Here is a 16,008-nt window from a genome sequence, read left to right as displayed (position 1 = left end):
TATAACAGATTTAAAGACACACTGATGGATAAAGGTTTTTTTTTTTTTTAAAGTACACAAAAACATCTGGCGAAACCATTACAACCTATCAGTTTTAGAACTCACAGGAATGTTGCTATTATTACATGGAATAGTATAAAGAGTATAAAAAGCTGTGCAACCACTCTGGAAAACAGCATTTCACTCTGGAAAACCCCTCAAAATGTTGAAAATAGAACTATCCTATGACCCAGCAATTGCACTACTGGGTATTTACCCTAAAGATACAAACGTAGTGATCCGAAGGGGCACATGCACCCAAATGTTTATAGCAGCAATGTCTACAATAGCCAAACTATGGAAAGAACCTAGATGTCCATCTACAGACGAATGGATAAAGAAGATGTGGTATATATACACAATGGAATACTATGCAGCCATCAAAAGAAATGAAATCTTGCCATTTGTGACGACGTGGATGGAACTAGAGGGTATCATGCTTAGCGAAATAAGTCAATCGGAGAAAGACAACTATCATATGATCTCCCTGATATGAGGGAGAGGAGATGCAACATGGGGGGTCGAGGGGGTAGGAGAAGAGTAAATGAAACAAGATGGGATTGGGAGGGAGACAAACCATAAGTGACTCTTAATCTCACAAAACAAACTGAGGGTTGATGGGGGGAGGGGAGTTGGAGAGGGGGGATGGGGTTATGGACATTGGGGAGGGTATGTGCTATGGTGAGTGCTGTGAAGTGTGTAAACCTGGCGATTCACAGACCTGTACCCCTGGGGATAAAAATATATGTTTATAAAAAAATAAAATAAAATAAAGAATATAAAAAGCTGACCAGTCGTTTTGTTATTAGAGTTCAATCCATAGTTTAAAAAAAAAAAGGCAAGGCCTTGGGGCACCTTGGCTGGGTCAGTCTGAGGAGCATAGGACTCTTGATCTCAAGGTGGTGAGTTTGAGCCCCACATGGGCTATAGAGATTACTTAAATAATAATAACGAAAACAAAAGGTAATGACTTGATATTTTGGCTTATTCAACTCTCAGAATCTACAATATTCAAAGATCTTCCCGGTAATTAGACAAAGACAAAGCTATTTCTACTGCAGAGATATATTACTGGAGACAGGCGATTTAAACCTCAATGAGTATTTTTATTTATTATCCTCTAACCTTTTCTACCTTATCTAGGAAGGTTTAAGTGAAATCAGTCAGAGCTCTGATGGCTTCCTAAGGTGTCACTTAATTTCCAAATTAATTACCAATGCAGATTATCTTTCACCTGCTTTTTCAAAGTTCCCCTTCTGCCACTTCGCCTTTAACTTCACCACCAACCTACGTTACCTATTCTCAATAACCGAAAGAATCAAAGAGGATTTTCATTTTTATAGAAAATGGCAAAAGGAAAAACAGCGTTCACTATTTGTTTGCAGCATGACATTAAGGAGGCAGCCTGCACCCTGAGCCGAGAGAATGGCACCATCAAGCTCTGTCCCTTGAGAACAACACTCAGCATCAAGCCACCACAGCTGTGAACTGCATCTGTAAGCGTTTGTCTATTCCTTAGCTCTTTATTTTGTGTGTCCCTTAGGCCTAAGCCTCTTGTGCATCAGAAAAGTGTACGGTTATTTTTGGGTCTGGGAACACCAAAAACAATTTTTTCCACATAAATTAAATGGTTCTTTATTTTATGCATTTTGGCTTACTAAAGTTTTCGTTGGAATGCTCTACTTTTGGGTGAGGGATGCTGTAATCACAGTTAAATAAACAGCCAAGAAACCAAATGGATCATTAATCCAACCCACCCAAACTCATCATGTGCATGAATTAAATGCCTACATACCCAAATGCTCATATCTATCTTACTACTTCTCCACATCAAGATGTAGTTCTCAAATTCAAACAAAATGCCACCTTGTAAACCTTACTTTTATTGCTGACATGTCCTTTTTTATTTACCAGCTCAAAAGTTAACAGCATTAACTGGTCTGTCTTTTCTTATTCAATATTCCTTAACAGTTGAGTTAAAACTTGAGACAGTTATCTGTACTTAGAAGAACTACTCATTGAACTAAAATACTCCCTCCCTTAAAGTTCTCATAGGCTATCCAGCTAACCATTTACCAAGTGCAGATGGCAATCACTCACTCACATAAATTATTTCTCCATTTAAGCATCACTTCCTTACTGCATCAATTCTTTCCTTCTTCTAGAAGATTAAAATGACACCTTTATTGAGGGTAAGATTATGATGTTCCATACTAAGAGGTCCACCAACAATTCCAGTGAGGGGGTGGTGAGTTTCCATACCAACAATCATTTCTCTGACATCTCTATCCTACAGATCACCTTAATTCTGAAACTAGGATAGTGTTAGATCCGACAAAGGTTCAGTCCTACAAGACTGACCTCCCCAGCATCCCAATCTCCCACTTCACAAACCAATCACAAGTCCAAGCTGTCACCAGTGCTTCTAGCCTACTAGCTACAGACCAGAAATTCTAGTGACCCTCTCCCTTGGGTTCAATTAATTTGGTAGAGCTGCTCACAGTACTGAGAGAAAATATTTAACTTACTAGATCACAGATTTATTATAAAAGGACAGAACTCAGGAACAGCCAGATAAAAGAGATTCATAAGGCAAGATTACGTGGAAGGGGCACGAGGCTTCCATGCTCTCTCTGAGTACACCAAACGCTCCCCAAAACTCCTCATATTCACAAATACGAAAGTTCCCCAAACTCTGTCCTCTGGGGTTTTTATGAAGACTCTATCACATTGGCATAATTAAATTATTGGGGCCACTGGTGATTAAACCTGCAGCCCCTTTGCCCTTCCCAGTGGTGAGAAGGTAGGACTTAAACTTCCAACCCTGTAATCACAGGGTAGGTTCCACCAGCAACCAACTCCCATCCTTAGGTGACCTAAGGGCTTTCCAAAGTCACTGCATTAACATAACAAAAGATGCCAATTTTTGCTCTCATTACTTAGAAAATTACAAAGGTTTTAGGAGCTCTGTGGCAGAAACAAGGATGAAGACCAAACATATGCTTCTTAGAGATCACACTATCACTACACGTTTCTACTGACATCACAGTCAAATCCAAGGTTTATCAAACTATATACAACAGAGACTTCCTGTGCTATTACTATCATCACCGAAACATAAAATGTGGTTAAGGATAAGGATCCATGTTAATATAAATTGAATCCACTACGTTCCTAATACAGTGTAAGATATTCTAGCATGATTAGAAATGATGTTCTTACCCTAAACAATCTCACCTCTCTATAGTAAGTTATTAATATTATTATTCATTAGGGAGGGAAATAAGAACCATATCACTATAACAGTATTTTACCACTTTACTTTAGGCAAAGAACAAATAACTTAAATCTTCAATACAGCTCTAGCCTATTAAGTTAAATGAACAGTCCTGAACAAAATTTAACCAAAGTAAGTTTGTTCTATATTGGGATCAATAAAACCTGTATCTATACCTCTCGCACAAGGCAGATAAACCATATTAGATTGTTATTTCTGAAAGAAGTATGCCTGGCATGTTTCCTAACAGTTAATACATTTAAAAAAAAAAAAAAATCCCTACTTCCCTGGGGAATTCAAACAAGAACAATACTAGAGGTATTAAAGAAGCTTAAATCATTAGGTTGGAACATTATCCAAATACAGCCTAATTCAAAGTCATTTATATTTCTCTGTATATATTACAAGAGATATAGGGGACAAGGAATAATAAGTATGTATATACCTTCCTTATGATGCTTGGTTTATATTTTAAGTTTCAATTCTGTAGAAATACTAGCTGACTAAATTGGGAGTTTGAAGAAAGGCAGTCCTAGATTTAAATTCTTCAACAACGCACTATGACAAGGCTTTATTTGTTTATAAAAGAAATCAACTGTTATCCATTCACGTAGCATAGGTTACATACTAATGGGCAGCAGAAAAATACCATCAAATTTGATCAAAATCATTCTGACCAATAAATAGACATGCATTAGAGAACATTCCTGTTCACTATTTCACTTAAGAACTGCTTTCTAATTAAAAGAAAAGCTTACTTGGAAGAAATACTCACTGAACTAAAATCTCCTTCCCTTAAAGTTCTCCTAGGATATCCAGCTAGCCAGTCATGGCCTAGAATCCCATTTCCAATATCCTTAATCATTCGCTAACATACAGTGCCAAATTTCCATACCCCAACAGATTTCAAGCTCCTACATAAAGAATCATGTAGAATCCTACATAGAAAATCATTTGCTTTATTATTCTTTTAACTTAAGTATAGTTGACATACAATGTTGCATTTGCTTCAGGTGTACAACACAGTGATTAGACAATTGTATACATTACTCAATGCCTGACAGTTAACTCTTTGAAAAAAACTTTTTATCCCCTGAAGACAGTTTCTGAAAGGAACTTACTACTATCAAACCTCTCCTATTCTTCCTGAAGACCAAGACAGTTACTAAATCAATAAAGGAAATAAAAACAGGGGAAAGAAAAACAGTAGTAGCCATAGAAGACTGGAAGAATACAGAGCTATCCTTTATAAAGATACCAATACATTATTAAACACCCCATTCTTAGGGTTCTCCTAAATTCCTTCAGTTCAGATCTCTTTCCAACATTCGCTTCCCTCCTTTCTTTCAAGAACTAACAACCACTCCCTACCTTATATAAATTTTAATACGTTTTAAAGTAAACAATACTTGGCAAAAGCTATAGTTTAAAATCCAGTCCTTTGCAGTTATCTGATTATTTATCATTTGTCTCCTGAATGACAGTGATGTCTCCCCCAGCCCCTCCTTCCTTATAGTCTCTGTCTGCTGAAAGACTGAATCTCTTTGGCCAGTTAGTACTTTTTGAAAAGTTGTCAAGGTTATCTGGAGACAAGGCTGACTCTAGCTCAAAGTATCCATCTTGAGATAATTTTTGATCTCAAGGGAAGAGAAGAATCTCTCCCTTTCCTACAAGTACTTCCTGCTGTGAAAGAGCAGGCAACCTCCACAGTGGGGTAAGCCTGGTTAGTCAAATTATTGCTAAACCTTATTACCACATATTCTCCACAACCCTTTGATCAATGAAGATGGATCTTAAACACAAGGCTGAGGGAAAAAAAATGACACAAAAGCTCTAAATGCATTTATCTCAATTTTTAAAATAGGCAAAACTAAATTATATTATTTCGGAATGCACACAGAATTGCACCACCTGTGAGGAAAAGCAATTATGTAATTACTATACAAGTGGTGAGCAGGGGAGGCAAGCATACATCAAGGCTTCTGAGGTGGTGGCAATGTTCTATTTCTAGATCTGGGTGATGATCACATGGGTGTTTATCTTATAATTAGTCATTACATTGTACATAAGGTTTATATACCTTACACTATGTGTTATATTTCACCATAAAAGAAAAACTTTTTTAAAAGACTGAAACCAAAAACTTTCTTACCAAAAGCTTTTGCAGAACATTTTTCTCTTGCTTATATAAACATTTAAGACATTTTCAAATATCATCCCAAAAACTTCAAGAGTGCTGCCTTCCAATAATTCTGTGCCCCATTACTGTTCTTGCAGATTATACAAGTAAGATGGTTTAATAATTTACCTTAATAATAAAACCTACTTAAATAGAATTTATTCTACTTTAAGGAAATTACTGGTTATTTTAAGAATAGGCATGATCTGCTAAGAGAGTAGATCTTAAAAGTTCTCATCACAAGAAAAAAAACTTTATATAAGGTGACAAATATTAACACCTTAATATCATTTCAAAATGTATACAAATACCAAATAATTATGCTGTACACCTGAAATTATTAAATGTCATCTATACTTCAATCTAAAAAAAAAAGAATAAGGATGAAATAAACATAGTGGTCACAAGTGAGTTTCCCAGTAGTGATTCTTTTCACAGACTCTACTCCACCCATTTGGCCAGCAACAAACAATAATTTAAGCTGTGCATACACAAGAACTTTAGAAATTATGAATTACTATATTTTAACTTAACATATGCTACAATATTATTTATTCATCTATCTATGGGAGAGAAAGACCCAACAATTTAAGTTTTAAAAACCAAATTCATCTGAAGTCATGTGTAGGTTGGAAAGATTGCTAGATATCACTAAAGAAAAGAACACTGCACGGTGAAGAAAAGTCTTTACCGGAGAACAGCTGACAAACCTGTAGGGCATAAAAAAGGAAATTAAAAGAAAACCTCAAAAGAAACATTACCAATTTAGTTATAAAGTAATCACTTATACTTTATTAATATAAACATAAGTTTTATGATTTTATGAAGAGTCCTTCCCTTCAAATAGGAATGAATAAAAAAAGTAAAAAAAAATTGAAAACCTAAAGCACGAAAACTATTAACTCAATGAAATTACAGATAAGCGAAGCACACAAATTTTGTATCACTAATTCTAAATAAGTCAAACTTCACATAAAAACCATTTTATAGGGGCGCCTGGGTGGCTCAGTGGGTTGGGCCTCTGCCTTCAGCTCAGGTCATGATCTCAGGGTCCTGGGATCTAGCTGCCCCCCTCCCCTTCGACGGGCTCTCTGCTCAGTGGGATGCCTGCTTCCCCCTGGCCTATCTGCCTACTTGTGCTCTCTCGCTCTCTCTCTGTCAAATAAATAAAATCTTTAAAAAAAAAAACAACCAAAAAACCATTTCATAAACTTCAATTTCCAATACTGTCAATTTAAAGTGAACGGTAGAAACAAACTTCCCTTCATCTTCTCAAGTAACAATTTTCAAACTTCTCACAAAACGGCCTGTAATGCAAACAAAGGTGCAAAGAAAATAGAAGAGAATCTAGCCAAACTGCAACCTTAGAAAAAGTACTTCACCCCCTTTACTGGTCAGATTCTTTGCCCTGATAACAAGCCAAGCCAACATAAACTCTGGAAGCTCTGTAGACTATTGAATTCTGGATCTACTAAACTCCCACCCTGTAAAATTCCCTTAACTGGAATGGCTTAATATTTCCAACCTTATTATAATGAACTTTTTACAGACAAAATAAATCTAAATAAAACAACATTCACTTGGATTCATTCATCTTTTCTTCTCACTCAGCTATTCCCCTTAAAAGTCCCATCCCTGAAAACTCCCTAGTCATTCAGGTTTAAAAACCTGAAGGCAGGGGGGCACCTGGCTTGCTCAGGTCATGATCCCAGCTTCCTGGGATCAAGCCCCAGGTCTGGCTCCCTGCTCAGGGAAAGCCTGCTTCTCCCTTTGCCCCACCCCTCCAGTTCCTGCTCTCTCTCTGTCGCTCTCTCTCAATCTCAAATAAATAAAATCTTTAAATCATCATCAACTCTTCTCTCTTCCCTACATCAAAACAAGTAATTAGCCATTATCCAACTAGTGAGCTTAGTTAGCTGGGCATGGATTGTGCCCAGGCATTCTGATAGGCCAATATGTTAAGACTTAAATCAGGGCAGCTGATTAAAAAACATAAATTAAATGGAGGACACTTTCATTTAAGCCTGCCTTGAAGGCAGAGGATGCAGTAAAAAGGACATAGATTTTGGAGACAAGCAGAACTGTATTACTTAATTCTTAGGGGAATACTAAATTGAAGTTTTTTTTTTTTTTTTATCTACCGAAGAGATGTTACCTTATCTCAATTCTAAGATCTAAAATCAAGTTGTAAGACACTGTAAAAACTAAGCATCTACTATCATTTAGAACGCATATTAAAGTTATCCTGCAACACTAAGTTCCACAGAAAGAAAAAAATGGTCACTAATGATATGATCAATTTAATTAGTGTAGCAGTCACAATTCTTTAGAAATGTGTATTTCTGAAAATAGTATAAACTTGACCAACATAAAGGCATTCACCAACCTATGTGCAGGTTATATTCCAAAGTATGCTTAGATGCCTTTCATTTGAAACTCTGAAGGTGTTTTTACAAAGAAATAAAATTCTAAATCAACAAATGCCAGTTTACCTCCATTTACTTAAAATAGGACAGCCTCTGCAGTTGCTCCTATCTCTTCCAACCCTTACCTCCACCTAAACTTTTTTTAAAAATCCTATGGTATTGACAGTTTCTATCAATTTCTAAATCCTTGGAAATTATTTGTGTCAGAATTAGGTCAAGTGAGGACACAAAAACTTATTCAGAAAAAAGTAAGTGATTTAAAAACAAAAAATATCCACCAGAATCAGGTAAAGGAAGTAAAGAAGTTAAGATGGGGTAGCAAGTTAACCATTCACATTTTTTCCCCTTTCAACAGTATTACTTTGGCCCATACATTGTTTTCGGGGGTTCTGTATTATTTGAAAATGTTTTCATTTTTTCCTATTAATTGTAGGGACTGAAATAAGTAACTTTTGCAATTATACATAAATTAAGCTAGTATCTGGACAAAACACGGCAATAAAACAGCATAAATATGACTCAGAGTAAGCAACAGGCTGACCAATAAGAGGCTTCTAATAATCCAAAAAGAATTTAGGTATTCCACATAAATTAAGTCTGGTAAAACCAACATCAATATCCTTCTAACAACTTCACAGTTCCATCTGAGACATCAGATTTGGCAAAGCCAAGTCATATAACAGACATGCATTGACTTATGATGTACTCAGATAAGTTATTAACCAAAACCTAGAAAGATCAAATCTTGATTCTAACCTGCAGTCAATTGAGGGTAATACAGAAACAGTATTTATACTCATTAAGTTCAAGTATTATAGAAAAAAAATGTCCAGAAATAAGAGATCCTCTTAATTATGGAGTTGGAGAACAAAGATAACACTCTTGAGGTACTATCAATGTCTACAAGCAGGATTCAAAAGCAGTAATAGAAAGATATGATAAAGCAAATAAACTAAAACACTAACTATAGAATGTAGGTGTTGAAGAGGAGAGTTCACTATAAAATTCTTCCGACTTTTCAGTATATTTGGAAATTCTTATAATGTACAATTTAACGTAACATACACATATGTTGAATTGTGGGATGCTTTTATAATTTGGGTTAATAGCAGTATGGTCTCTAAGAGCATTTAAGTTTTTAAAGTAAGCAAGTAACAAATATGATTCAGTCACTCAAGAATATTAATCTTTCCATTTTTTCTGAGCATGTATGCACTAATGAATACTAAGAAATTACAACGAAGAGAACTTTTTAACATTTTTCATATCCCAAAGTACTCATCACTTATAGAGAGCAAAAAAATCAATAGTAGATTAAGTACAGACAGGCCAGTAAGTTTCCTCATATTCTTTAACAACTGAGTCAGAGCCCATAATGAGCTTCTAATGCTTCCTCTACAATCAATGCTTAATTTTTGCAAACTATTCATGGCAGTAAGAGATCTGCAGGCTTACTCAAGTTAGCCCTCAAAATATGAAAATCCGGAACAAAAAGAAAAAGTTCCAAAGTCTTTACTAACAGATCCTAACTACCCCAGGACCTATACTATATGCCTCATAAAACCTCTGTTTACTACCTACAAGAACATCACACTTAAACCAGATGGGAGCAGGTCCGATTCAATTATCCAGTGCAGCAGGCCAAGACACTCCCTGCACCTCCTCCCTAAGTGTTCTTGTAACTTACAATGATTTTAAGCTCAAGGCTAGAAAAACTGTAAATTACAATGAATCCAGTGACAGTATACCTGTTCTGAAGTGCAGCTGGACTGCTGTTGCTAATGATTCTACAAAGTAACTTTTTAAGATTTGGGATTTTTTTTTCTAAAACTGGTTTTGTTACCCATTTTGTCTTCTTCAGAACTGAGGTCAATAGCCTCTTTTTGTCATCTGCAAAGTGAAGAAAAACGTGGAGACCGCAAAGTACAGGAACTAGTTCCCAGCTTACAAACAGCTTATGTTCCAAAGGTTTATCAATCCTTTGAAAGGTTTATCAATCCTTTGAAAACACGTTTGCACTAATTAATCTATTTATACCAATTTATACCATAGTTTCTTTGGAAAATTGTACTCCAAGTTTCAATTCTAAACTGCAGCTTTCTCCCCTGCAAAAAGACATCTGCTGCCCTTTTACAGCTTTTACAGTTTTGCAGTCAAAACTCAGGCTCAGAGAATTCTCTCTTTAGAGCTCTAGGGAGAACCCACTGCAACCTGTGTAGGCAGGGAAAAGGGCAGCTCTCCTTACAAAGGGAGCTTTTACATCACATCCATGGGAAAAGCCACTGTAAGTCCATGAGATAACAGTGGTGGAAAAGGTACCTGGTTAATATAAAAGTATTAATAGTTACAACAAAAATAAGTAGAAACTACATTTTGCTCCAGATAAAAAGAAGATAAAATTAGGTGCTGTTAAAATAGTTGCTTAACCAAATGTTTGGCAAGTACAGACAATATATTCTAGAACTGCTTCCTCATATCTGATCTACTCAACTGATAAGGGAGGAAATTACTAAAGTGAAGTGGTGAGGAGATCATACCACAAATGTTGCTAAGTTCTAAAAATGTATAGTGTACTTTAAAATTCAATAAATATATAATATCCAACATTATATACCACCCCTTATAACCGCTGCAAGATTTAAAAAATAAATTGAGTGACAAATTTAAAAAACAAGTATAACTTTGTGACAATGAGTCACCTCTGGCAACTAACTAGAGTCTTACGCAATTTAAGAACTACTGTAAATCATAGAAATAACTCACAAACAGAAAAAGTAAACTTTTCACTAAAAGACTTCAGAAATGAAGCCAGTAACAAAGACATGAAAAAAGGGAACAGAGAAGGCCAGAATAAATCGGTTTGTTGATAAAAAATCTGAAAGAAACATTTAAATATTATTAAAGATTCATGTCATTGCTGCATTATAAAATAGTAATCTGGGAGACTCCCAAGCTAGTATAACACTAGAGTATTAGATTAAAAGATCAAAACATTGGTGTTCTTATTAACTTGGAAGGAAAACTGCTTTAAAATTCCAGAGTAGTAATGATAGGCAATCTAACCCTTTTCAAAATTTTTCAACAAGAATGGATTATAAGAATGAGATACCTAACTACCTGAGGTCTTCAAGAGGTATGAAAAGAAAAACAAAAGTGAGCAAACAAAGGATTTTTTTGTTGTTGTTTAAAAATCTAGTTTTCTCATTAAGTCAACCCAAATTGTACTTAAGACATCAAATTTATATTTGGCAAATCTCTGTTCACAGTAAGGAATAGGGACAATTCCTTTATTATAAAAGGACTGTTTAATACTAATGACAATTACCTAATATTATGAACAGAAGCATTTAATTAGGAATATAATAAAATATATAAAATATATTACATTATAGGATATACACAATATATAAAATATAATAAAATGTAAATATTAAAACTATTAGTAAGCAGCTAAAGTAGATTTTAAGAATGAAGAGATATATATACCTTTAGATTAGCGTATACAAATTAAATTTAGTTCAAATTTCATACATTTAGCTAAAGGACAGTGTTTCTGAAATGTGTTTCTATGCATAAAAAAAATAGAAGTGAAACAAATTTTCACGTAGATAAAAAACCGTTATGCTCTCCAAGCATATTCCTGAAACCTAAAAAAAAGATCAACTTCTAATTCTTTATCATACTTTAAAAAATATTATCTGTAAAGTAACTTGATAAAACTTCATGGTTACAATACTCAATTTCAATAGTAATTCTGGGATGACTCGAGGCAGATTTCTAATCTTCCTTCAAAATAAGGAAAAATAATAACATTGTCTCCCATTCAGTTGTGAATTTTTCTGAAATCCATAATTGCAGCCTCAAAGTTACTTTTAAACAATATTCAGCCTTTGTAAAAACGATACTCTCTTAGAAATACTATTCACAACCTTTGCTATCCCTCATGTTCACTCACCATGCATTTCTGCTATTGTAATCTAAAAAGACAACTTTCTCTTTTTACGTTGTTGTTCTGTAAAATATTAGCAGTTTTCATTTTCCGGTTCCAATTTCATTTTTATCTAATTTCCTTAAGTGTTTCAAACCTAGACTAAAAACATTGTACCTAGTTCCCAAGGCTTCACAGTATGTTCTCCTGTAATTCCAAATAACATAAAGTTATTTTTTTTAATGTTAGAAAAAAATCAAAACCTCTTCATTTCACGAAGAATGTCCCAGTAATTAACTGTTTACCTAAAATGAATTCTCGGTGAGCAGGCCCCTGTCATGTTCAATAGATGCTGCACTACCAATTTTTCTATCTTAACAGAACTTCAATCCAGTATTTTAATATATGGGTAATTCACTTCCCCAAATATTTATCATCCATATAGTAACAGCTCTCAAGAAGATTCTTTCTGTATTCAAATGACAAATATCTTAAAGTTTAGTTAGATCTAATTATTATAAGGCTGTAAGATTAACTCAAGGCTGACAAGTTGGTCAACATGAATTAAGTCAGTTTAAAAGGCATAGGCTCAGGTAGAAGGTAAAAAACAAACAAAACCAAAAAGGCTGGGAAAGCTGGGGAAAAAATTAAAGCAATAATTCACAAACCAGCGTAATGCCTAAATTAGCTAGTGTTCTTAGCAGGGTAATTTCCTAAAACATTCAGGTCAGTCGCGAATACCATGTGTAACTTCTGGACTATAACCTAAGGCTCCCCATCACTGTGATAGTTTGTTCTCTTACCCACAAACGTTCCTGCAGAGACCAATAAAGGAACTAATGCCATGCTTTCGGATATTGTGCACAACATACTGAGGGTGACAGTTGGACTAACAGAGTAATGTTCTTGCTCTAAAAAGCAACCCAAGGTAATTGTGGAACAGTGAGGTGCTGAGTGCACTCAGGGGCCTTGAAAAAAGCCACTCCTGAAAATATCTAGTGTTAAATAAATAAGAGTCCCCAGCTTTCAGATCACTTTCAGGGATATTATTTCCTTTCCTACAACACCTCACGCTCTTTTTCCCTTCTTGTATAAGGAGAGCAAAAACGAGAAACACGAAAAACGTAAAACTGCGAGGCTGAGTAGACAGGGCTCCTGCACATCTGGCCTCACGTCCAACCGCAACAGGGCAACCCCTGGGCGATCCCAACCCAACCAGCAAAAACGCGCCCGCAAAAATGAGAGAACGCGAAAGCCACGGGCGGGGGGGAGGCGGGGAGGCGGGGAGTCCGCCACGAGTCGGCCGAGGAGCGCCCTGCCGGCTCCCGGCGTGGCCACTCGGACTGGGCTAACCAAGAGGGCTGCGAGGGGCTTCGTTCGCCCTCCCGGGAGGCGTCACACTTATCCGGAAGGGGGCCAAAGTCCCACTTGGGGACCCCACCTCCAGCTGCCACGGGGAAACTTCACCCACGGGCAGGGAGCGCGCCCGGAGCTCCTGGACCCGCGCTCGCCTGGGCGGGGGTGCGAGCCGGACTCGGCGGCGGCGCGGCGCCAAGTCCGGGACGAGCCGCGGCGGGCAGAGGCGCCGGTCCCGGTTCTCCGCGGGCCGCGGGCGGGGGAGGGGCGGCGGGGCACTTACCACGGGTCGAACTCGTGAATGATGCTTTCGAAGCGAATGACCGCGAAGAGGCGCGAGCTGAAGCCGGCAAGCCAGGCCAGGAAGAGGATGGTGAAGGAGAGCAGCGACTGCCAGCCGGCCGGCTGCGACAGCCCCCCGGATAGCCCCGCGGGGGCCGGCTTCGGCGGCGCCACGCCGCCCGCCACCTTGTGCGCGCACTGGGCCCCGGGCCCGTGGTGACCGTGCCGGCTGTTCCCCAGGGCCATGAGGCCGCTCCACGGGGACGAGTTGAGGGACGACTTGTGCTTGCTCTCCGGGGCCGAGGGCTCCGCCATGTTGTGCCCCGGCGGCGGGTCTCGCTCCTCGCCGCCGCCGCCGCCGCCTGGTGCGAGGGGTGCTGGGCGGGGACCCGGAGGAGGAGGAGGAGGAGGAAGAAAAAGGAGGAGGAGGGAAGAGCGCCGCGCGCTCCCGCCCTCAGCGCCGCGAGGCCGGGGGACAGGGGGTGGAGGCGGCGGCGGGGAGTCTCTGCCTCAGCAGCGGCCGCGACCGCCGCGCTCTCAACTCGGATGGCCCTTGCGCCCCACTAGCCATCCGTATCCTCCGTGCAGCTGCGGCAGCGGCGAAAGCCGACGGGACGAGGGCGCCAGAGAAGAAGCAGCAGACGGAGGCGGCACCACAGCTCCGAACAGCAATGACATTCCCCCCTCACACCCGTCGCCCGCCCCGCGGTGAAGAGCAGGAGGAGGAGCCCCCTGGAGTCCGGGCGGAGCGCAGGCTACCTCTGACTCCGCCCACGACCCGACAGGAACTGGCCCTTCCACCTGTCACAATGCGACAGGTCCGTTAGGGGGCGGGCCCAGAACCGCGGTGCCCACCAATGGGGGCGCGAGCTGGGGCGGGGCTTAGCCCAACCGCTCTCCCCCACTTCTTCCCCCTCCCGCCTCGCGCCGGTTTGCTCGGGGCGGCCGTGCTGCGCGGCTACGGCTTCATTGTCAGTTGAAAGACGCGGTTTCGCGCGCCTGTGTTGTCGGCAAGGAAGGGTGCTAGGCGGCTCTGCTCGTTGCATGAAGCTGGGCCGGGAGGAGGGGTCGGGAGATGATCGAGAACGGCGGAGCAGCCTCCGTCAGAATCGTCCTAAAGAAGGCGAACAGCGCCGCGCCGACCAACAGGGCGCTCGCGGGCTCGCGGCAGTCGTGACTTTTAACCCGCTCTGCGCTGAGCGCCCCGTCACGTGACTGAGCGCGCAGGCGCGTTACTCCAGTCTTGTGCGCTTGGGGCAGGCTGGCGGGGTTTTGCCGCCCAGGGCGCCCGGCACGGTGTGCGCAGCCTGTTTAGTGTCGGTGGCTGCCCCTAGGTCCACCCTGCTGGCTGCGCCGGGTGTGCTGCCCCCGATGTTGTGAGTTAAAACAACTTTGCCGGCGCTGAAAACTCTTCGGAGCAGAAAACCGGCTCCTAGCTCCGAAGAGACCTACCTAGGGGGCAGGCAAAGTGCGACTTTCTCGCTTTTTTTCACTTCTGGTCTCTTTTTAATTGGAAATTAGAAATCGTTTGTTTACTGGAAATACGAGCCGATGCATGGCTTCATTGTTAGTTGGGCTGCATACAGTCCACCTAACGAGTGAAACTTTATGTCAGCTGTTACTGAAGTCTCTTTAGTAAATAATAACGGACTGAAGATCCTTGTCCACCAAGTTCTGCCCGTCTAGGTTGTATTTTTATATCTTCCTCCACTTTCTACTTGCCCCCCCCCCCCCCCCCCCCCGCCGAAAGTGCCAGGGAGACCAAATTCAAGTCAGAATGAGTTTAAACATAAATGGGGTAACAAGGAGACTAGAGTTACTCTAATATACGCCCTGTGAAGGACATGGACCTTTGATTCTATACATATTCGATTCATTTTTCATGTAATTGTCCATTTTATTTAGGTGAATAACGTGAACTTTAAAGCCTGTGTTCGCATATTATGAAAAAACTCAATTATTAAGCCATTAAGAAATTTAACACATCTAGCAGATTTAAGCATTTAGAAATTGTGTTTAAACAGTAGGTCTCTTCAGAATGTTAGATAAATGAATGAGTATACTTAGTCTGAGACTGGTCTTTGCAACTAATGGATACAGCTACTCTTTTAACCTGAGTAACTTTTCTCTGGTCTCCTTACAAAAATAACTAAATAGTCTCATTAAGGAAAAGATGAAAGGTTTCCAGAAGTAGACTTTCCCACCAACAATTTAAAGCTGACGCTTATTGGACATCTGAATTTTAGTTAGAATTATCATAGAATATTAACTGAGCCCTGCTGTAGGAGAAAGGTGACCTCCTCTTCTCAGAGCCAAACTGTACGCGCTAAAATGCCAGCATTTAGAGTATTGGGCCCATGTTCCATGAACCAAAGTTCTATCAACCTAAAATAAAATTTACATTTTCATTTTAATTAATTTGGATATTTATTTTACTATCTTTTGTATAGATGCTTTCTATTATACATTATCTTGCTTCCTTTTTGGTGTTTTAATTGCCAAAGTTCTGGTCTGAAAAGTA

At 39.4% G+C, this 16,008-nt stretch overlaps 1 protein-coding gene across 1 annotated transcript in view; it reads right to left on the bottom strand.

Moving 5' to 3' along the window:
* Nucleotides 1–14,620, bottom strand: part of STT3B (STT3 oligosaccharyltransferase complex catalytic subunit B) — a 100,383-nt gene extending 85,763 nt beyond the window's left edge. The window contains exon 1 of the mRNA XM_047738981.1: nucleotides 13,489–14,620. Within this exon, the coding sequence (XP_047594937.1) occupies nucleotides 13,489–13,802 (314 nt within the window). The 5' untranslated portion in view covers nucleotides 13,803–14,620. The remainder of the gene's footprint in view (nucleotides 1–13,488) is intronic.
* Nucleotides 14,621–16,008: the final 1,388 nt, after the last annotated feature.

Source organism: Lutra lutra, chromosome 1 (genome assembly GCF_902655055.1).
Source record: "Lutra lutra chromosome 1, mLutLut1.2, whole genome shotgun sequence".
Taxonomy (NCBI): Eukaryota; Metazoa; Chordata; class Mammalia; order Carnivora; family Mustelidae; genus Lutra; species Lutra lutra.
This window is presented reverse-complemented; position numbering and strand designations above follow the sequence as displayed.